The sequence below is a fragment of the Hydractinia symbiolongicarpus genome, chromosome 9 (assembly GCF_029227915.1).
Source record: "Hydractinia symbiolongicarpus strain clone_291-10 chromosome 9, HSymV2.1, whole genome shotgun sequence".
Taxonomy (NCBI): Eukaryota; Metazoa; Cnidaria; class Hydrozoa; order Anthoathecata; family Hydractiniidae; genus Hydractinia; species Hydractinia symbiolongicarpus.
The window spans coordinates 16,078,564-16,102,633 of NC_079883.1; the positions used below are offsets into that span (position 1 = coordinate 16,078,564).

General features: G+C 33.6%; 2 protein-coding genes across 5 annotated transcripts in view; one reads left to right on the plus strand and one right to left on the minus strand.

Annotated features, from left to right (window-relative positions):
- Window positions 1-4,534, plus strand: part of LOC130657482 (cation channel sperm-associated protein 1-like) — a 127,101-nt gene extending 122,567 nt beyond the window's left edge. For 3 of the 4 annotated variants that reach the window (XM_057460467.1, XM_057460470.1, XM_057460466.1), the window contains 3 exons: window positions 1,479-1,554; window positions 1,693-1,807; window positions 2,448-4,534. In XM_057460467.1, the coding sequence (XP_057316450.1) occupies window positions 1,479-1,554; window positions 1,693-1,807; window positions 2,448-2,477 (221 nt within the window). In that variant the 3' untranslated portion in view covers window positions 2,478-4,534. The other variant, XM_057460468.1, reaches the window with a different exon arrangement.
- Window positions 4,535-5,108: 574 nt separating this feature from the next.
- LOC130657480 (uncharacterized) overlaps window positions 5,109-24,070 on the minus strand; it is an 83,199-nt gene continuing 64,237 nt past the window's right edge. The window contains exons 47-66 of the mRNA XM_057460464.1: window positions 17,721-17,870; window positions 17,328-17,477; window positions 16,561-17,193; window positions 16,417-16,434; window positions 16,006-16,200; window positions 15,646-15,798; window positions 14,535-14,747; window positions 14,183-14,404; window positions 13,245-13,391; window positions 12,205-12,354; window positions 12,024-12,062; window positions 11,736-11,882; window positions 11,192-11,332; window positions 10,563-10,709; window positions 10,122-10,262; window positions 9,588-9,734; window positions 9,115-9,264; window positions 6,099-6,254; window positions 5,462-5,605; window positions 5,109-5,365 (exon numbers count right to left, since the gene is read on the minus strand). Coding sequence (XP_057316447.1) covers window positions 5,346-5,365; window positions 5,462-5,605; window positions 6,099-6,254; window positions 9,115-9,264; window positions 9,588-9,734; window positions 10,122-10,262; window positions 10,563-10,709; window positions 11,192-11,332; window positions 11,736-11,882; window positions 12,024-12,062; window positions 12,205-12,354; window positions 13,245-13,391; window positions 14,183-14,404; window positions 14,535-14,747; window positions 15,646-15,798; window positions 16,006-16,200; window positions 16,417-16,434; window positions 16,561-17,193; window positions 17,328-17,477; window positions 17,721-17,870 — 3,263 coding nt within the window. The 3' untranslated portion in view covers window positions 5,109-5,345. The remainder of the gene's footprint in view (window positions 5,366-5,461; window positions 5,606-6,098; window positions 6,255-9,114; window positions 9,265-9,587; window positions 9,735-10,121; window positions 10,263-10,562; window positions 10,710-11,191; window positions 11,333-11,735; window positions 11,883-12,023; window positions 12,063-12,204; window positions 12,355-13,244; window positions 13,392-14,182; window positions 14,405-14,534; window positions 14,748-15,645; window positions 15,799-16,005; window positions 16,201-16,416; window positions 16,435-16,560; window positions 17,194-17,327; window positions 17,478-17,720; window positions 17,871-24,070) is intronic.

The following is a 24,070-nucleotide window of genomic DNA, read 5'->3' on the forward strand; positions in this document are numbered from 1 at the left end:
GTTCAGGTATCTACCGTTCTTCACTGATGAGGTCGTGAATTCGCTACCATATAGTTTCTCAATCCTAGCCAGGATACACTTATATTATATTATATTATATCAAATGACATTTTAAGGGAGGATCCATCATTGTATCTGGATGCACCGTTTGAATACAGCCCCTTTGGCGTTATGATTAGCAACGACGATATCTTGCTACCATGTTTATAGCCTATAACATATCTAGCATCTTTGCCTTTGTTGGATTTAATGGGATCGCTGAGTACTATGTTTTCAATTTGAACCTCGTCAATATCGAGCACAGTTGGTTCTCTGTAAAAATTCCTTTTCTCTACGGAGTCATTGTAAAATTTGAACATCCTTTTATTTTAATAATCAGAGCCCAACCAAGGATTTTTACATTTGCAATAACCTCCGTTGTACGTTATATACATCATATAGTGCTGCCAGCACAATATCCTAGCCTCCGTCCACACTTGCATCTATCATATTGATCAAGTTCAATCTCGCACTCGTCGCAATATTCAGTCATTTATTTTAAGGGATTCGGGTAACTGGCAATTAGGGAATTTCCCTTTACTCATATTCTGTATAATATGAGTATATACTATTGCGCATGCGTTGATGACGTCATATATATTATTTAATATGATTATGTGTTAGTATTTAGTGTATCTTACATTTAATATTATTATGTGTTGGTTATTGGCATTTAATATTATTATGTGTTATTATCAGCATATGATTTAGTTTTTACTTGTTTTGGGATGGAGGTGGTGGTGGAAATGGTGAAAGCGGGGTTTTTGGGGGTAAAGGTGTGGAAGGAGCGAAAACCTGATTATAATCACTCGTTCGGCTATTTTGAAAACTGATTTTTTCTGCTAACGTGGCTCGTTTTTAATGCAGTTTTTTATGGTGCGTCAAAATTCCTCTATTTTTGTTAAAAGTTGGTTTAAGCATTTTATTGCGCACCAAAATGTCAAAAACCTTAAAAACTGGCGGACACTGCCGAGTGGTGACGAGGGAAAAATGACGAAGTTGCGGTCACCGCACAATGCCCAGGGACTGAAAGGGTCAATCAGGATATTTTCCAATTTGCCTAATCTTGGGAAATGATTAATCGTTAGCCCAGTTTGAGGTTTGCAGAAACGATAAAACAAATAACTACGACATTGTTATGCTGCGTATGATAATTGTGTAATAAAATACCGCGCTACAGCTGCCAGAAGGAAACTAATTTAACTACCACTTATTTTTCCCAAAAACGGAGCGAACTGTCTTGCTTTTTTTCCACGTCTGTATTGATTTCGAAATTCGTGCAACGTAGGCATTGATGAATTGAATTAAACTATTTATCTACTATTTATCTTAGATATGTAATCATGAATATAGCCTTAAACTCACTTCCTTGGTGTGTTACTTTGTTATATTCTCCCAAGGCAGGCATTTTTAAAAATCTGTTAACCATTTATCATTAGACAGTACTCCAGAATATTGGATACATCTTCCAGTTATTGAAGATTTTTATTCTGTCGATGAGATTTCATGCAAAAGGTACTTAGTGAAAAATCTTTTTTTGACACAATGTGGAAAATCTTCTGTGACAACGGACTAATAAGGAACATTTCTCTCGCTAAACATGTTACTGCGGGATTTTAAAAACTTTACTGGTCGCGTATATTTTCTTCGTAGAGATCGCGAGTTGTTGTCAGATTATTTCAAGTTTTTATCCACGATGGAATATAACATGCATCAAACACAGATTCAACAGAGATTGCTTGATGAACTGGTTGACATCACTGTTAACGTTAGTAGCTAATTGTTCGTTTGTTTTCATCCATTTTGAGGTCTTTCGGAATAAGTGATAACGTTGGCCATTGGATTTTTGAGGCTTGACACACTGTTGTTGTTTTGAGAATTGGGATTTTTAGTTTGAGCCTCATGATTCTTAATGGCTAGTTCTGTCACAGCTGTTGTCAAAAGGTAAACAATGAAGAGATTGTCAATCTTCATTACTCGATAAAACTGTTGATGCATTTCTTTAAACTAAGATACTGCTAACATCTCCCTTCTCTATCTTAATGTCGACCGTCATAAAATATTACCATTGTGATATATGGAGGGGGGAGTTGAAGCCCTCAGAAAGTTGTTAAAACTGTTATAGAAATGCTTGTTTTTTAACCAATCAGGATGCTTGTTTTTAACTAAACAGGGCATAGCAAAAAGAAAAAAACTTTCAAAACTGCGAAATAATTGATTTGTCTCTATACATTTTCTCTAAAATTGCAGCCCATAAAATACACGAATTACGTTCTGTAATTGTTGCTGTTTTCCATCTCAACAACGATATTGAAAAGTTTTTGACGCGAAGATTTTTGTAAAAACAATGTATAAAAATTGCGTTTAGCTATGAACCTCCTGATTGCTTCCGATTTATATTTTTTTAGATTCCTGATGTTCCTGAAGAACTGATCTGAAATTTTAAGTAATTTTAAGTACAGTTTAACCTGGTCTACCTCATATCAATGGTCACGTAGGAACCAAAATCTTTCTTTTTTTAGGGAGAGGAAGGCAATAATATGTGGGTCTGGATTAATAGTGTGACCTCCTCTACTTTATGATTAACATTCTATATGAGCACTCTCCCACCACAGTACCTCTTATATTTTCTCTTATATTTACTTCTTATCTAATGATCCAAAGAGAAACTAACTGCCAATTTGATTCTTCTATTTTAAATGGAAAGATAATTTGTATTTATTTAGGGAACGTTCAATACTTACGTAACGTTGAGGGGATGGGTAGTTCTTCCCGTTTTTTGTGATGCAGCGTAAAGTAAAGGGGGTGGGTAGTGTTCGATTTTGCTGCGTGACGGCACAATTAAAAAAATTTTGATAAATAATCTTGTATAATTTTTTGCGATAGAACGCTTAAGTTTTCATTTTCTCCGTATTTTTCCGTAAGGTAGATCCTACTTTAGTGTCACAATCGAAATGTTTAGTGTTACATTCGAAGATTTATTAGAAGCAATCAAAATATATTTTCGAATGTTTCGAGTATGTAAACATTCGACTAAGTAATCATATTGCAAGTTTCTTTTGATTTTGTATTGACAAATAGTGGCGTCTTTAGCAGAAATTGGTCAAGTTTATATAACAAACAATACTATCAAATGACACTATCATTGTGCTATTTGAGCATTAAGGCGGTTCCCCTTAAAAAAAACTATATCGCAGAAAATTGTCTTTTCTGAAGATACTTGATGATGATATCATAGTATGTGAAAGTACGACAAAATCAGTAAGTCAAAAATTTAATTGATTGGTTGCCATGTTTATCCGTTGCTAGAAAAGTATAGGCAAAATATGACATTTTGCTGCTCGACGCCTAACCAAATAACTGAATAACATGCGTTATTTCAAGCGTCTTTTTGGCCGCGTATGTTCCTCAAGTGTCACGTGTATGGATTAAGTGAAACGCATTTTCGTAAGGCTGACTCGTCTTCCAGAGAACTGATGCGGTATTTTTTGGACGAAAAAAAAGCTAAAACAGGGCGAAACCGTAAATACCACGACAAAATAATTGAAAGGCAAAACTTTGAATTGAAAATCGTTTCATTTAAACACTAGATGGTACTAATGCCTGCAATAACAGAAGAAATTGTAAAGTCTGTGTTTCGATCTTTAGAATTCTTGTTTCGCTTGGATTCCAAACTTAAATGGCAAAAAACTTGTTTAAATATTATTTTATGGACATTCTTGACTTGTGGATCGACAACGGCACTATTTCGACCTGTAAAGCACCAAATACCTAAGTCTTAAGTCTAATTAATGACGAGTGAACTCTGACGAGCTCACTTTGGTGGGTACACTGTTAATGAAGGTTTGTGACTGTTTGTGCAACAATACGTTCACATTTTGGAACTGTAATTTATTGTCTTGAGAGGCTCGAAAGTGGCATCTAGCGATTTTCAGGCGTTAAGCATGGAACAGGATGCAGAAAGCTCCCTAAAAATGACAAAAATGGTCGCTATGGGCATTGCTATGTAATTTTTTTGCGCTTGGTTGCGGAAAGTGCCGGATTGCACAATATAGGCCGAAATTTATAATTAGCGCTACTTCCCACCGTATTCTAAGATGAATTTGTGGTCTGAAAACATGTAAAAGACAATTCTTGAAATTTAGACATTTTTTTCTAGGGGAACCACCTTCAGTGTTTCATCAAAATTAAATTATCAGTCTCGCAAACTAGTTTCAAGTTATTTTTAAACCCATTTTCTTGAAAATGCAATATCACCATCAAAATTTTTAACAGTAAAATTATTGTATTTGAAAAACGATTTGGTTTAATAGGTGGCTTTAAAAAAGGGAACTGTAGCGTTACGTAATAATTGAACAGCACCTTACATATGGTGCCTGAGTTGACTGAAATCAGATGTTTAATTGAACTTTTTGCTTAGTTTATTACTTTTTTATTCATTAGTTGTCAATCTTAAGAAAGAATATTTTTCAGAAAGATGTTTTGAATTAAGTTACAGTTGTTGTTTTACATAATACAGTGAAGAGACGAGGAAGAAGATTCTTAGATCAATTATATAATCCCGAACATCTAGATATAATTAGACATATTAGCAGCTTATTAAAACATTACTTCCAATTTTTATTGAAAATTCTTTATTACAGTCATCATGCTGAACAATTTTCGGCCTCAAAACGTTTGCTGAAAAGTTTAAACTGAGCAAAAACGTATATCGAACTCGATATATAACAATACAAGGTCGATTTTGGCTCTGTATTATACATACCGCCCGTTGCAAAATTAATCGATTATCGTAAATGTGCAGGGCGTTTGTTTGCACATAAGATCTCCCTACGTTACTGCAAACTTGTTAGAATTGCATGTAGGATGTTCTACTGATAAATGGAATGAAAAATGTGATGAAGGATATATCTTTTTTATATATAAAATGTATATAATCGTCCTTTTTATGCAATACAAATGATTCATATAACATCTTTTTGAGGTTTAAGTATGTTTAAGTATACGATAAAGGTGATCGACACGATTTTCTTTTGTTAGAACTTTATTACTAAGAAACGCAGCTAAAATAAATTTTATATAAAAAGATTTAATAGAAATAAATCAGAAATAATCAAAAGTTGTTAACAATACATTATATAAAAATCAGCATTAAAAATTTGAAAAAGGTATAAAAATACTTTCGTTACAAAAAAATACGACGACTTCATTTTGAAAAATAATCGGTTGTCGAGTTATATCAAGTAAATATATGTCGTCGCTTCACTTCCAGTCATCACTAACTTCACAGGACAAAACCCAAGTTGTTACTTGTAAAAAGTTGTTTCTAAATTAAATTAAATATTTTTACAGCAAAAGATTCTAACTTATACGTTATGTAAACATTTCAAACAAATTAAGCCATCAACAAAAACAAACTTACTGCATTCGCCTGAATAAGCTAGTCTGATATTTCCCTTCGACATGCATCGGGCAACGTTTAATGTACAAGGGTTTCCGTAAGTTTTTCCGTCGTTTCCACATTGCGGGAAGTATTCGCGGGTGCAAGCTTGGTTACAATCAGTACCTAGAAAAGAAAGTGATTCGAAAAACATTGCTGCACGTAAAGCAGTGCCTGTCTGGATTATCCTCTATCTCGATTTCCATCTTGAACAAATTTCCGGTCTCTTGTGAGGTCGAAATAGGAGTCCACTTCACATTAACAACAGAGATATTGCAGATTTTTACTCCTTTTCTATTGGCCTTCACGAACAATGCGAAATTGTCGTTGTCGTAAACGAAAAAGAATTTGCATAGGAAGGATTTCCGATAGATGTTAATACAATATTTTTTCCTGTTCCTAAAACTCGTCTTTTTGAATACTTTATAACTTTATCTTCAATTTAAGCTAGGATTTGGGCTAAGTAAATAAACGCCTAATGCGGTTTAAAATCAAAATACACTAGATCGTGAATCCTTTATATTTAAAAACAAAAAAACATGTAAGATCAAAGACACTCATGGATTCGCTGGATTTTAACTCATTAAGGTTTACTGGTTTTTATATTATGTATGCTTACCACAATTCTGTAATTTTCTTCCGCCGAGATAAAATTCTGCTTTGCATGTTTCACAGTAACTCGCTTGACATGTTGCACGAGGATATTTTGCACAGTATGCTGTTTCGCAGGGGTTGATTAAACATCTCACAATGTTTGAGCCATTTGGACATGTATCTAGCAACGTAGAAAAAAAGATTTAAAGCAGGACTTTGTTTTTAGCAAATGGCGGAGCCGATAAAAAATGAAGCTTAAATAAAATGCATTGAATTTGGTTTCTATACATATTTTTTGCATTTAATTCATTTGAATGAATGTTGTACTTTAAAGGTAGAAAACTTCGCGAAATAAATTTTTGAGATTTCGATATTTTAAGGCAAAATCGCGAAAGTTTAGTTCCACGAAGAGATTGTAGCGTAGCATAAAGGACTGAAGGTTGTTAATTTTAGTATGTTAATTTTAAACCTAGTATTATCAACTGGGTTGCTTATAAAAAGTTATTCAGCCAACATATAAGAGATTAAAAACAAATTTTATACTTAGCTAGCCAACTGTCTAAGCTAGCTTTGGTTTGATAACTTTATTAAATATAAAACTAGCTAGATGCCACAATCTAAGACTTACACTTTTTTCCAAAGAGGTACTAGATCTATAAAATATACAAGCTAGCCAGCTGAATTGAACTAGGATATCTTATGTATCAGTATATCCCAACAAAACCAGGTCTATCTAATTACACGTTACCGCACTTTGTTGATAATTAATGCTTCTTAAAAGATTTCATCACTATAAAATATAGTTCCAGGTGGACAAATAATAACTTGCTTTAAAATAAAAATTTCTAAAGTCAAGCGTTCAAAAACATCAACACCCAAAATACATCGTCTTCGCCATATGAAGGACGAGGACTCGATTAAGTTGCTTTGACTAGCCGCAGAAACTGTAACGGCAAGATAAATCATTAATTATTCATAGACCAATACACTGGTTATGAAAAGCAGCCTGTAACAAGGCCTTGTTTAACCATCGAGTAAGCACTAACTGACGATTCTAACTGGAGCGTCGATGACTGAACGCATTCGATGTATTTGAAACTTGTTGAAATTTGTTAACTTGCTTTGTTCACCTCACTTGCATTCGTACATATTTTTTTGAAAACGTGTGTAAAATAGTACATAGTTCATTTTTTCATTGTGCACATAAAAAACTTCGCGATTGTTTCTACGAAATGATTCAATAAGGTCAATCCCCGCAATTTTTGAAGAATGGCGTGCAATAAACGGACCAAAAGTTCAAGATGCAAGAAATTATACACACTTTAGAACCATATAGACGGTTAGACAACCTGTTTATGAACAATTAATTTCTATGATGAATTTGCTACTTTTTAATTTTTATTTTCTAAAAAAAGAAAAATTTTCCTTTAGTATTCTTTTTGGCGGTAAAATTAGTTACGGTCTGTGAAATGTATTAAATATCAGTAAATCTAAAGTTTGATTTGACAAGGGAACAGAGACAACACGAAGAGCTATATTTGTTAAAAAATGCTATGTTACTAGCTTTAAAAAGGTAATTAATACCTATAAAAAAGACTGGCTTCGTACAATAAACGTATATGTTTTTATGCAGAATTTCCAAGGATATAGCTTGCTAGCTAGTTCAATAAATTTAAAGTTTATTTTATTGGAAAGTTTGAATTAAAAGCAAGGTAAGTACTTATGTTTATTAAATCATGGATATCCAATATGTGTGTAGGGAGCTTTTCTGCCATTTTCAATTCTATTTGGATGCCCAATATGATATTTAAGATGATATAAGTGGTTGTTTTTGTCCTCACTGATCATAAACTTTTCTACCGCCATTAGCTCGACTTTTGTATAAGTCACTAAAGTTGAAAACCAACGGCCGTTTTTGAGCCCCTTTAAGGTGGCAGTAGCCCTTTTGAAAATCGGAATTTTTTTTTTACATAATTAGTTACGAAAGGTTATTTTCAGACTATATATCCACATTTTTTCTGTTATAACACATTTGTCACGATTTTATGGCTAAAATACTATTATCTTTCACCAAAAATATTCAGCCTAAACAATTCCTCTTTAAAATGAAATCATGAATAATTAATTATTCTGCTGAATATAGTTTAAGTCTACGTGCTTCCGAAATTGTACAGAAAGAAATGACGTAATTATTAAAGAGAAACGTTAATAACAACAAAGATGGCGCATTATGTAGAAATTTAAGACGATCTTCATTATGCTACACTGCACGAGCTTTAACTTTCGATAGCATTTTCGTTTTACTTTAAAATTTTCAGAAATACTTGGTGAATCAGGCAGCCATGATACGGTGTGCGGAAATCTTTTTATTCGGAATATTTTTCTTTTAACAGCGTTCGATGCAGCAGGGAATGCTAACAAAAAAAATCCGCACACCGTTTTAACAGGGGAGGTTCATTTAAAAACAGAAGCTGATGAGAAATAATACATTGTAAGAAGTTGGAGCTCGTAGAAGCCGATTTTTTTCTTGTTTTTGATACATTTTTAAAAAGAAAATTCTGCTGACTTAGCAATTTTAGAGTTAAGTTAAAATCATTTTATGTATTAAGGCCTATATTTTTAGGAAATAGTATATATGGTATAAATAAAACACTGAGTAAATAATTCAGCTATTTGGACAGCTAAAAAAGGGTTACTGCCACCTTAAAGAACTTTCTTATAACAAACATTTTTAAACATACGAGCACAAAATTTCGCGAAGTTTGAAAGTTATCTAAAAACTAACAAAGACTCTTCCTTGTTTATGTGGGTGTTGCTTTGGTTTTCGATAGTATTTAACTCTCCACGAACTATTATTAAGAAGCATTCGATCCAAACATTTCGCGGAAGAATGCAGGCAGAAGTGGCGCTTAAAAAACACTGAAATGTTAATGTGATTTTTTTTACTTTCCAGTAACGTTTTCAAAATGCCAACTGCGCAATGTTTTTAATCATATGAACACTTGGCTTGTGCTAACATCTTTTTCAATAAAGGCACTTACGACATTTGCCAGTATAAGCTCGTCTAATGACACCATCACTTCTGCACATAGCACCTCTAAGTAGACAAAAATTAGAGTAGGTTTTACCATCGGTGCCGCACACTGGTCTGTAGTGGTATGGACAAGATCGGTATCTCTTGCAACGGTCACCTACATGAAAAAAATAACGCGGTTAATAAGCAGCGAAATAGGTTAAGTGATAGAACTAAAGGCACACTGCTTCCGTTATTATGATAAAAGGCATGTTGTCCATCTTCTTGCTCATGCTAGTGCACTAATCGAAATAGCTAATTTTTGTTGCTTTTATAACCCCTCTATTTGCCCATTTTCTTTTATTAACTTCAGGCTGAGCTGTTGCTTACCAGTTCTTTTTTAAACGATTCAAGGCGTATGCTGCTTATAAAAAATTCTGTATGCCACATCGTAAGTGATTCGAACGTAATTTGCAATTTAATATGTTTAAAAAGACTTACTGCAGGTTCCAAAGTGTTTCATGTAAACGTTTCCATTTGTGCGACATGTCTTTTGTTGCAGCAAGCAAACATTTCCGTAAGTTCTACCGTCATTACCGCATACTAGCGAGCGGCCTGTGTTACATTTCTTTGGACAAGATGGTTTTTCTAAGGAAAGAAAGGCGATCAGTGAATACACGAAAGTAGATGAGATAAATCCACAAAAAATTTTAACAATTTAGCTATGTACTTTTACGAGGGTAAATGCGTGAAATTTTACCAATTTCTGATACGATATGAGCAAATTGACGATTTTTTTTTCACGCAAAATATCCCCAAGGGTAATTCATCAATGAAATTTAATTATCGCGAAAAAGATTTTGCTAGATCGCGAAAGTAAGTTTTTTACATTAGGTAACCCAATTTTCAAATGATATCATTAAATAAAGAAATTTGATCTTATTAAATTAGGTAACAAGAAGTTGTTGAAAGAGGAATGTGCAATTGCCTATTGCAAATTAAAAAAAATACAATTTGATTTGCTCAGCAACATACCGCATGTTCCTTTGTATTTTATTTGAACACTACCACCACTCTGGCACACACCAAAGTTCATCATGCATTCGTTACTATATGTTCGTCCATCAGTTCCACAATATGGATCGTATTGACGTGTGCAGATGGGCGAGCACTTGCCTACAAAAGGAATTTTAATTTCTTTCATTACCCTGAAAAATCGTTATTGAGTGCCTCTTTATAGAAAATAGAAAAAATATATAGCGTCCAAAAAAGTTACAGGCTAATGCATAATTTGAATTGATGCTTTTAATTGAATGTTGCCACATGGATAGATTCAGTCAAAAGATAAATTTTAAATATTTGCAAGAAATCGCAAAAATAACGAATAACCAGAATTTTCTAAGAAATTAAGCGCGTCACTTAACTCTCAACGGCGATATCATAAATAACCCTTATCAAGTAGGGCTGCCTACTTACGGCATTTTCCTGGATGATTAAATTTCACTTTTCCATTTGAACTGCATGATTTTGATTGCAACTGGCATAGATTGCTATATGTGATACCATCACTACCACATTGCGGCTTGTACAATTTGATACATCCTACAGGACATCTTGGAGCACCTGGATAAAGGAAACTGTAAACACAAATAAAACATAATGGGCAGATGTGTTGAGTGAAATACTGAATTCGATGTCTATACTCAGTAGAGTAGGCGTTATTTTATTTATAAAAATGGCGATAGCACTCAATAACATCCTCTCCTGTTTCTTTAACTGCATTATAAAATAACAAAGTAGGTAGAGAGTAGAGGGAGTTTAATATGCAGTCTCAGTATACATTCCAGAAGAATGATGCGTCAGACTCCAGCGTCAAAGGACTGGTTGTTTACTCTCAAGATAATTAACAAAACGTCTTTTCAGACCTTTAAATAAAAAGAGAAGATGCAAGTTATGTTCTACGATAGAAAAAAGACCGGTGAAACTAACTTGCAAGCATATCAAATTTGTGTTAAACTTGCGTTGTTGTTTATGATTTTTTTATGCCACAATCACACTACACGAAGACTGAAAATAAAGGCAGTTAGTTAGAATGAAATCAATACCGCATCGTCCATCATACGCAAATCCAACTTGACCACTAGTTTCACATATTTTTTTGTTTATCTCACATTGATTTGTGTACGTATTACCATCCGTTCCACATTTCGGTTTGTATTCTCTTGTACAATGCTTCTGACATTGTCCTAAAGCAGAAAATAAGTTTTAAATACAATCCAGGAGGATATATGTAAGGAACTAGAGCAAGTGTTGCATCATAATAACTATGCCATAATGTGTCGCTTGATAAAATACACAAAATATGCTTTATGTTACGTCCGAATATAGATATACCTTAATGGAATAAATTTTCGCGAGAATTGAATCTCGCAATTTCAGTAATTTTTTGAATTTTCGCGAAATGCTTTAATTGGCACTGAAGCCATTCGCGAAAATATATTATCGCGATATTTCTGATAAGTTTGTCATTCGCGAAATTAAATTTTCGCGAAATTCATTTTCTCGCGCAAATTTATTTCATTAAAGTAGTCAGAAATAAACTGTAAACATAAACACCGATATCCGATATCCATGATGGTGGATACGTACCACATGCGCCATTATGCATTTTAAAGATGGCTTTTTCTGTTGTGCATGCTGTTAGTCTTAGGTGACATTCGCTTGAAAGTGTCTTTCTCAAACTGCTACAAACAGGCTTATATTCATCTGTGCATGCCATTGAACATGATTCTGATTCTAAGAAAAAGCACTTTTGTTTTCAGGACCTGTCTAATAATTTTTTTGAATTTTTCTGATTTGCTATCGCACGAGGATGTGACAGCAATTGACTTAGAACGCGTATAGATCTTAGAATATCACATTGTATGCTTCTCTTACCTCCTAAACGAAAGGTTTTCCCAGCTTTCTTTTTAATAACTGAAAAAGAATTAACGCATTAAAAAATGAGTGAACTGTTAGAAGCGAGTTACTTTCGTAGCTTTCGTGACTGAATTTTTGTTCTTTCCACTGATTGAGTAGGTGTTTAATCAAACTTTTTAATATAAAAGTAGTTACTTACGGCAATCCACCTTTTGACCATCGACGGAGAAAACTGCGTTACAGCCACCGCAGTAATTTGACTTGCATTTCGCTTTTGGATGGGCTGGACATGTCGACACGTCACAAGGGTTTGCGAAACATTTAAATGTACCTTCATCCTTCGGACAGTCTAAATTACAAAACAAGCAAAACATAAGGGCAATAACACAACAATAACAGAGAAAGGGAAAAGTTCCTTGATAACTTAAAGAGGATAAGCTTTTTCAAGTTAAGTTCAATACGCTACCCCGGTTTTCACTATTTTTTCTCTTAATTTACCTAGAACTACATATAATATATATGTGAATTTCTACTTCAGCAGTCTTTGATTTATGTCCCCAACATAAATAACGATATAAATTAAGAAAGAAAATGTCATCAAATTCTATTTTTAGGACTTGCCAATTTTGTAAAAACTAATTGTAGCAAATGACGAATTAAACTTTATTTTGGAAAAAATTCCTCCTAAAATTAGTTCTCGTGAAAATTAATTCCCTATTCGGTCCAGGGGGGGAGGGGGGTTTGCCCTCCTGACGGGTTTTCTTTAATAACTCCTTTATACTACGCTGTATAGCTATGATAATTACTGAGATTCAATATTTATCTATAAGACACCTGCGTGCCAAATGTTTTGGTTCCATACCTTTTAGAGGCTTAGATATTGGCTATTACTCGAAACTACCCCTAAAAATCTCTATGAAACACTTATAATTGGGAAAATATAATAGCTCTTGTTAGTATTATGCTTAGAGCTTGAAACTTACAACACAACTTTGTTCCATCAAATAGAATTCTTCTGTGTTTTGTGGACCACGTGATTAATCTGATTCCCCGATTTCAAGCCTCTGGAAAGTTATTAACCCCCCCCCCCCCCCCCCCCACCCCCTGAGTATATTATGTTCGAAAAAACCCGGAACGAATAGGGTTAAGGTAACTCGCACCATACTTATTATGATTGCAGAAGGGATGGGGAGGTTGTAATTGTGTCAACTCTGTAAACATGAGGCGCCAGATAATTACCAGAGCACGATCCTCTTCTAGCAATTGTCAACAACGGTGTTTTGCATTTTTCGATGTCGAACAAACATTTATTTGATATCGTTCTGCCGTCTGAGGTGCATACAGGATCATATAAATACGTACATGCACGTAAGCAGTTGCTTTTTCCTAGAGAATTAAAAATAAACCTATCAGTAGACATTTTACCTAACGACCTTATTTAGCTATCGACTTACATACTACATCCGCACAAACTGTGATACTTTAAGTTGATAATTTTCACAAAGATTAATTTTCGCAAATTTAGCGAACTTTTTTTTATAATAGCGAAAGTTCATTTACGCAACACGTCAATTTGCGAAAATAAATCGCGATATTACTGGAAATGACGAAAGCTAAAGCGCAATCATGATTGGTGGTGTGTTTTAAGGATGGTGTGAATAAGCTCTTAAATAATAAAGTACAGCAAGTTTGATTGGTTGGTAATTGAACTATGGCTTTGTATAATCGATGATATCTTACTGTAATGTGCTTGTAGAAGAGTATGCCGAAAGGAGAACATAAGTCTCGCTGAAATTAACTTTGCAAAACTTCTGAAAAAACAAAAAAAGTATTTTTTTAAGTTTTTCTTGTCTAGTTTTTCTCCTTAAGTGTTTCTTTGTAGTTGATAAAAACAATGGGCACCCACTGCGATATGGGCAAGTTCAATTATATAAATAAATGGGTCTGAAATAAATTAAAATGGCGAAAGAACACTAGATTCGTGAAAATGATTCGCAAAAAAAACTTACAATGGTTCATTCGTGAAAAATAATAATCGCGAAATATTTTGAAATGACTGATGCAAAATGCATTTGTTCGAAACCTCGCGAAATTAAGTTTTCAAACTATCTCAAAATTGTTGAAATGGCAAATGACTGTCAAATAAAAGGAGATAAAACAAAATACTTTTCGAATACCTGAACAATCAACTGTTCCCTGACCAGGTCCTTTTTTAGTTCCAGCGATTTCTTTGCCAGTTTTTTCATTGACACACCAGCAATAACCAGTCGAACCATGGCATTGTTTTCTTTCGTAAGAGCCATCAGAACTGCATTGTGGAGTAAACCCTCCAACCATGGGTCGACCTCCTCTGCTGTCTGCAGCATCTTTCTCAGCTTGACATTTCGTCATTGAATTATCTGCAAAACAAACATGCGTAAAAAAAAGCGTGGAAAACTTTCCGCACATTCACCTAACTTTTTTTTAAAAATATATAAACTGTAACAGGTAAATACCAAATGTTACAAGTGGAATGTGTATCATACATACCAGAACAGTCGACATACTGTCCACGTCTTTGTTTTGTTCCAGCAATCTCCTCGCCAGTTATCTCATTTACGCACCAACAATACCCCGTGGAGCCATGACACTGTCTCTTTTCGTAAGAACCATCGTTTTTACATTTTGGAACAAATGCTCCAACTAATGGTCCTCTGTTGCTTGCAGTATTTCTTTCTGCTTGACATTTTGACTGAGAATTAGCTAACAAAAAAGTAAATACACGTATCCTTCATGTGTTATTATATGTTTTATAGGTACTTTACATGATAACCTAAAATTTTAAGTCATATTGAAATAAACTTGAAAAGAAAGTTTTACTACACTTAATCATTTTAGAATAAAAACGCAAACTAATGGTCAGCTGTTCGTCTCTTGCTCAGTGATGCACTTCGACTTAATTACACCTACGCGAAATGACGCATAGATAAAATGGATATTTTGCATTGTCAACAGTTTTTAAAAATGTAGCAATCCAGATTGTCGAAACCTTATTTGTACAAATATTGGCGCGGAGAAAGTTTGGCGAAGTTATCGTTGGAAAATTAAGTCTACCCATTTATTCATATTTCTTTGCCATCCTCAATTTAAGTCCACGCCAATGTTTTTTATTTCCCATAAATCTACCCCAAATTTAAGATTTTCTCCCGTCTCCAGAATAACGGGTGGGTTGACCCTGCGTTAGGAAATTTGTTCTATTTTGGCTCCAGAAGGACCCTAGTAAGCCGCGCGGTGAAAAAATATCTGACGTCACTGCCCCCTTTCCAAGGTATAAGCGCAATGCACCGTAACATCAGAAAATTTAACAAATAAGACATACTTTTTCGGCTAATTTAAAGGAAAATGAGCAAATCCAGTATGCCTGTCACAGACACACGCACCGAATAGAAGTTAAATGTTAAATTTTTAAGTAGAAAAATCTTATGTATGCAAAAACACCACCTCCGCTGAATTAAATCCATCCAATTTTTTCCTCCATTGCTTAGTTAAATCCACGCCAAAAACATTTGACTAACTCCAAAATTAAGCCCTGTTGCCAAATTAAATCCGCGACAAAATATGTGTTTGAATAAGGTAAGCGAACGCTATTTCATTTGTTTACCTTTGCATCGTCCATCGTAAGCAGCTTGCAATGATTTGGGTTCTTCTAAGCACTGAGCAACTTCAAGAGAACATTGGTTAGGATACGTCTTACCGTCATTACCACATATCGGTGCATAGTTCAAAGGACAGGCTTGTGAGCACTTTCTTTTCGCTGAAATATAAAGGAAAGCTAAAATTATTAAACTGTTGAAACTAAAGCTTTAAGTTGTATTCCCTGTAAATTTTTAACACATTATTTAGTTTTCAGGATGTTCATGCCCGAAAGTCGCATTAGTAAACGCATAACGAAACATACTTTCCACCAGCGTAAAATAATACTTCCGTACAAGCACCAAAAGATGTAAATATTTAATTATACCACAAGTAATCTTTTTGTCTCCAACAAAGAATTCAGCGCTACATCCTCCACAGAAATGTGGTTTGCAAACAGCTTTTGGTTCGTCTTCACAAAATAGTTGAGCACATGGTTGATACGAGCAAGCAACAATTGGTGTACCTTCAGGACATTCTGTTGGAACCAAGTTAATAGAAAAATAAGCATCCGCAGAAACAACTGGAGATAAAGAGCATTTCTGATTGGGAGAGTATAGTAAAAATAATATAATAATAATATAATAAATATTTTCATTTTAGTAATATAACACATCAAAATGACACTTTAATTGCTTTAGTTCTTAGATCTCACAACACTTTGTGGCAGTAACACAGAAAGCAATCTGAACGTTAAACCTAACTTAATTTTTGGATTTATTGGAAATATTTAACATACCTGCTTCGACAACAGCAGCTATAAAATTAAACAGTAAGCGGATTAAAACTACTAAAAGTATTTATAATTACAAACCATTCTCCGTTGAGAGTAAAGTATATGCTAAAGAGCTTAAGACAGGCTTAATTGCTTATGAACACTCACTTTTTTCCACAGTTGGTTTTGATTCAGATTTCGTCAGGAACATGTCGAGATGGATATTATCACCAGCATGTTTAGGTGGAGAAAACTGATATGAATCATCGTGTTTAAAATCACCTTTACGAATCGGTTCTTTTCCATTAGTGCACCAACCGACATTTAACGTGGCTTCAATTATGTAATTTGTGTTTGTGGGATTTTTCAAACTCATAGTGTATGATATGTAAGGTGTATCGCCACTTGATAACGTTGGTTCTTTTATTGTCATAGAAGACTCTGAAGGTACGTCGCAATCTTTACTGTCACATAAAATTTCTTCGCGAATATCTAATTTCAAACATGATTCTGGTGGTAAATCACGCGGTGTGTTTAATGGCAATATTACCTTTCCTGATATCTTTAAGTCATTTGAGCTACAAGTCACAACACCTTCACCTCTATTCCTTCTAGTACCAATTATTTCAACTCCAGTTTTTCTATTCACACACCAACACGATCCAATCGAGCCATGGCACTGTCGCTCTTTGTAACTTCCATCTGGATGACATTGTGGAACATAGGCACCCAATAACGGTCGACCATCTCCTTTTTCATTTTCTGCCTTCACAGCTGTATGGCATTTTGATTTTAAAACAGCTATAAAAGCAGTTGGTAACACAATAAATGATTTACGAAAGAGATAGGAAGTGGTGATACAAAGGCTGTGGTAAAAAAAGCAGTAAAAATAGTCAAGAGACAAAATTTTTCAAAAACTAACATAACGAACATACCACAATCTCCTTCAGTTGCCATATAGAGAGACTTGGACTTATCTTTGCATTGAGCAACTTGGAAAACGCAGAGGTTGGAATATGTTTTGCCATCACTTCCACATACTGGATCATAATTAAAAGGACAACCTTCTGCACACTTAGACTTAACTAAAAGTCCAAAAAAGAAGTGTCAGGTTAAAAAAAAAACATTGCTATTCTATCCCTTTCTTTATTTAGTCTTGCTATTCTGTAAGCTTAGAAGCTATAAATACCATAAATAGAAGCTATAAATACGTGTAATTGAAATAAGATGCAAATACCATCTTATTTCAATTACACGTACATTTTCTTCACAAATTTGATTTCATTAAACTGGTTAAAGTACTCCGAAAGAAACAGTAAAGGTCTTACCACATGTTATTTTCTTTCCATCTTTGTAGAATTCAGCTTTGCATCCTCCACAATAATTTGCTATGCAAACAGCTTTTGGTTCATCTTCACAGAACACCTGAGCACACGGATTAAAAGTGCAAGAAGTTAGTGGCGTGCCTTCCGGACATTCTATAAAAAAACAGGAGTTGCATAGCATTCGTATGTTACAACTATATGGAGTATTTATATTAACGTTGTAAAGATGGATCATTTACATAGTGATAAATTAAAAGAAAATGTTAGTACTAAATCATTTTTTTAAGAAAAACTTTGCTAACACATTAGCTTTAAAGGGGAAATAAGCCTAAATGCTTGTTGTCAAACAATGTTAGAAATGTGCAATAGAAATAGTTCTACCATTTAGGCCATGTTTTGGCGGGAAATAATCTTCAAATAAAATCTTTTTTATGAACAAGGCTTATTCTGAAACAATTATTAGGAAGAAAATTTCGTGTGTTTCGCGAAATTGAATTCTCGAAAAAAATGTGAATTTTCTAAATTCGGAAAATTGAATTCTTGCAAAGAATTTGAATTTCCCAAAGAGAATAAATTTGCGCGAAAAAAACATTTTTTTGGTTCGTGCAACTAAGTTCCTGCGATAATTTCTTCCCTTAAGGTTAACAAATACTTGCTGTGAAAAACTAAGCTACGTTTTCTTTGGCAACTTAATTCTGGTAAGCAGTAATAGATGTATAACAACAGAATAGTTTATTTTGTATCTCACGATGCACAAAGATTATATCAGAGTTTATATTTAAAGTATGCAAAGAAGCTGAAAAGATATAGGTAAAAATGACACAGTAAAACCTAAAACAGCGAACCTTTCAGTTCAGTTTTACCACTAAGTCAAACAGGTGTTTGTAAAAATCACCTGTAACCACAAATATTGCCTAAACATTGCGAGCGTTTAATTCTAACAGATTAAAAAATACTAGCCATGTTTGTTCAGGCAATTTCTATGAGCTATATGAGTAACGAAACATAATAACCAATTCTGGTTTGAAAACAACTTTTTCTTTTCTTTTTATGGTTTTGTCTTAAGTTATTTTTCGCGAAGACGTTTTTTCGCGAGGCACAAAAAAAAATACATTTTGTGAAATATAATTTTCGCGAATCAGTCAGTATTTCACGAATAAATCATTTTAAGGTTTTTTGCGAAAAATTATTTTCACGAACCTAGTATTCTATCGCAATTGTAATTTATCTCAGGCCTATTTATTGAGATAAGGTAGCCATTGTTTTTATAAACTACAAAGAAAAACTACCACCCGAATGCGTGAGTTTTCGAGTTTTGTTTTGTTTTTATTTGTCTCGCAACCGTTAGAAACCACGTGTTAAAAAAAGCATCATGATTCGCTCAAATTCCTACTTTCGAACGGGACGGCATTCAAATACAGAGTTCTCTTGGTGTAAAAACAAACAAACAAAAAAATTGTTTTTAAAGTTCTCGACAAAAAGCAAACTAACAAAAAAACAACAAAAACGCATTAAATCGTGAGAGAATATAAAGAACAACAAAGAATACAGTTTATAAAAAGTGTGAAGGCGGGATTTACAGGTAAAGTTTTAAATACTCCCTCCTTTTTCACTGTAATAAATAGGCTAGCTAATACATCTTTGTTTTCAAATATAATAATGTTGACGGCATTTTTTAAAATGCAGAGAACAATTGGAGGTACTAGCTTACTGAACATATTCTTAAAATAAATGTTCACAAAATCATATTTTAACAAATATAGCTAGCTAACTACAACTACAGCACATCGGCTAGCTTTCAAGTTAACTATGATTTTTTACTTTTACTACGTTAAGAAACATCCTATTCAGGCGAAAATGTAGGTGCGCATAAATCAAAGTGAAATAAAAAGAGAAGGGAAATGTTTCTTATATTTTCCGTTCTGATTTGTTTATAACAACAAAGCTAGCATTATTGCTTACAAATTTTGCATCAATTAATGATCTCCAGGTGCGTAACTAATCTGCGTGTTTAATTATTTAAAATGCTGCACAAAGATGTGGTGAGCACATAGATTGTTGTTTTACAGTGTTGTATAAAAAGTTTAGTTAAAAGCTAAGGATTTAAGTCATAGTTAGTTAGTTAGTTAAGAAAAAAAAAGGAAAGAAGTAGCCATTGTTGTAGATAAAGACAGCAAAATATCAGTTTATCTACATTTTTAGCAGTGTGACCATTGGGTTAGCGCCCCACTGCTCTGCCAACTGAGCTATTGGACCAATAGTGAGACGAGTTTGCAATTGCCTTTTCTCTCACTACAGAATCGAGCCCAGCTGGTGGTTCAAGCCGCGTGTTTCGGTAACATTACCTTCATCAGCCCATATATATTTATTTTTTTCTGGGTACAGTATACATATTATAGAACATCTGGTAGTTCACTTTTGAACTTTTTTTATTGCTGTAGTTTGACCTTATTTTACTTATATCATCTGCATATTGCATTTAATGTGTTGTATTGATGTGATTTGTGAGTAGTTGTGTTCTGTTTGGTGATCGGCGATTGTATTTGTAATGTTTTGACTATTTTCATATGTATGGTCTTGTATTGGTGGTGTATAATTATTGTTGTCTGATTCGAGCGATTTTGCTAGATAAAAGGTAATTTCATTTGCACTAGCACAATCACCTTGTGGTGCACCAGTATCGGTTAAAAAATATTCGCTTATGTATTAACCACATTTTGCTGCTAATTTCACATTTAAGAGAATCTGAACTAGATGTAATTCGTCTTTATTGATAATGGTGTTAAGGTCGTTTATTAACATTTGACGGTTTATGCTGTCAAATGTGTATGCAGTTTGGTTGATTGGAATTTTGCCGTCTAGTCTTGATCCAATGCGTTTCATTAAACACATGGCTAGAATTTTTCTAAGAATAGATAGTGGTATGATTGGTCTCAAGTTGGAAGGCAGTCCCTTTGGTTTTTCCGGTTTTCGTAGTGCTCGGATTAAACCATGGTCTATTTCGTTTGAGTGTTCGCCTGTCTCTGCAATGTTATTAAAGATATTTGCTATGTTTTCGTATATTATGTCTGGTGAGTTTTTGATTAGTTCTCCATTGATGTTATCTTTGTCAGGGCTTTTGTTATTCTTGATTAGTTTCGCAGTTGATTTTATTTCCTCTTTTGAAAATTTATTTGTAATTGAGTTGGTGTTATTGGTTTTCTTACTGTTGTTTCATTTTTGTTGAATATTTCTTTAAAGTATTTTACAATGATTTATGTTTGTTTGTTCTTCTTCGTTAGGTGTTAGACCGTCGTTATTTTTTAGAAGTACACGTTGCTTTGGTGTCATTGTGTTTAGATGTTTGACAGCTTCATACATTTTTTTTGTTGTCATGATTTGCGTTTAGGTCTTTCAATAGATCCTTGATGGTGTTTTTTTCTTTGTTTGATAAAAATGTATGGAATTCAGTAAGGATTCGATTTCGTTTTTTTTCATTTCTTGTCGTTTTACTGGATCTTTTGTGGCGTTTATGTTGATATTTATTTGTTTTTGTTGAATTGATAGGATCTGTATTTCTTCATCTTTGTGTTTTAATTGATGCTTTTTATATTCTATGATATTTTCTGCTGCTGATTTAAGGGTTTTGGTAATACACCTATACCGAATCTTATTGCGTAATCTTTCGCGCAACATGAAAACGAGGCAGCGTGTTGTAAAATTTAAACAAACATGCCGCGAGTGTAGAAAATTTGCTGTATACCTTCTGTTGGAAATTTTGCCACCAGAATTAAAAACAAAAACTTATTCATTCACTTTCCCATATTTTCTTTATAACTTGAATAAGTTATTTAAGATCACTTTTTCAACGTGTGCCACTGTTAGTAAGAAGAGCTAGTCGTGAAAAAAAGTTTAAAAAATGGCAGAACAATATTCCAATACACCTCTTCACAGTTTAAGGTGACGGTATACCTTTTGAGCATGGTTTTTTAAATCGCGATTTTTTCAGCGATAGTTAATCAAAGTTTATTCATTCATACATCATTAAAAAGCATTTTTAAACATCTATCAAATGGTACAAAAATAATTTGAAACTTTTTAACTTGGGAAAGTACAGAGACATTTTTGAAACACACCCTGCCTTCAAAAAAGTGACTTCGTTTACAAAACTACTTCGTTTCCAAATCTCATTTGATGTTCTATAGAATCGTGATAGATGTATGTAAAAATGATTTTTTAATTTTTTTTAACAAAGTCCCCGTTTTTGATTTATTTTACTTTTTCTAAAAAAGCTATTTTTTAACTTAAACTTTCGTCTTTAAGATGTAATATCTAGAGAATCATTGATTTTTTAAAAATAAAAAAAATCGCTTTTAGATAAACACGTTGGCTACAGCACAGTAGCACTCTTCCTTGTAGATCTTCTGTAGTTTTGTAAAAGAGATTTGAAATGTAATAGATGGTATACGAAAAAACAACGCTACGAAAAAGTGTTTTAAAGATTTTTTAAAATATCACACCTTTCAAGCATACTCGTAATGATGGTGATACTTTCACACTTCCGGGGCGATGAATATTCAGAAGGTTGTCCTTTTAAATTTTATTATTTGCAAAGACGTCACTAAGAATACCATATAATTAGAACTTTCTAAGTCGTTTAACATTTCTTTGTGACTTGCAGAAGCAGAACAGGATGGCATACATTTTTAGAAATAAAAGTGTGTTTTTTTCAGATGTAATGGTCATTTCTTTTCGGAAAGGAAATATAATTTATTTTTAAAAGTTATACCCAAGAGGATGATAAGTGTTAAAACATTCAGTCTTAACTCATTCAATTTAAGGTGTGAAAGACCGATCAGAAAAAAAAGTTAGATATTTGGATAAAGTCAATATTCCCCTTCGAAAAAGAAATAAATAGTTTCACCATCGGGAAGATTGTCGTTTCTTTTTTGATACAATAAAGGTATACCGTCACCTTATGTTGTTCGCTCATTTTAGGTATTGAAAAAAGAAAGTAAACAGGGTGAATTTAATAAGGCTTTGACCATGGACATTATGAATATTTTTCATTTTCTGAAGAAATAATTAGTCTCACAGCTTGAAAATTTAGTATGTTAATGGCAGTAACCCAACTTAAAACATATGCGAAGGAATTGTAACTTTTCTTTTAAAAATATTTCACAAAAAAAATATTTCACTTTTTTTCATGGGCAAAGCCTTCCCAATTCATAACAGTTTACTTCCTTTTTTCAATTCTCAATAAGAGCGTTGTAACAAAAGAAAGATTTATTGAAACAATGGTTTACTGAAACTGTGAACTCGTGTATTCGACGAAACTTTGACCAAACAAAAATTTATCTGGTGGGTATGGAAAATACTGTTGTGTTCCCGGGTGCAAGAGTGCAACAAAAGATTCGTCAATGTAAAACACTGGTATATCGTTATTTCAAATACCTCAGAAGGAACCTTAAAAAACCCATTGGATCAAAGCTTTACAAAATCATCAAAGAAAAAGCAGCATCGATTCTTTTGATCCTCGGAAGAAGACGGTTTATGTGTGCCAGTTTCACTTCAAACAAACAAGAAAATCTCCAAGAAAAAGAGAACCCCTCTCTGTCGTGAAATATTCGTCCGAAAGTGTCATGGAATCAGACTCAGACGAAGGTCATCAGGACACGAACTTAGAAAATGAGCCACAGGGTGATTTGTCGCAAACGGAGAGTCTTGAACTAGAGAATAAGGAACTGAAAGAAAAGCTTCATCTGTTACAAAGTAAAGTAAATAATCTTGAACAAGAAAGTGTGTCTCTGAAAAATAAATAATACAACTTTGACAGTGTTAGTAAAAACGAAATATACTTTCGAAAAGCAACTGGCATATCAGTGGAAAAGTTCAACATATTGTTTGAATTTTTAGATCCAGGTGTTGGATGTAGTAACATAAAAATGCATGATACAGCTAAAAATTACACGAAGAAACTTTCACAACAGATCAAGACACCACCAAACTGAAGTCCGAACCACCTCCAAAACTGGATGCGAAAGGTCAACTTTTTCTTTATTTACCCTGGTTGAGGAATGAATTTAAACTGGCCCATACTTCTTGGTTATTCTCCATCCCAATTACTACAGTTTCACGTTATATAAAAAACATGGTCAAATGTTTGCTATTTTTCATTGGATTCAGTCCCAACTTGGCCAATAAGAGAGCAAGTGAATGCTAATATGCCTGAGTGTTTTAAAAAAATTTATCCAACCACCAGATGACTGTACTAATTATACTGCCAAAGACCATCTTCTTTATCAACTCAAAGTGCGCTTTATTCACACTATAAATCACATGTAACTTACAAGGGACTAGATGGAATTACATTT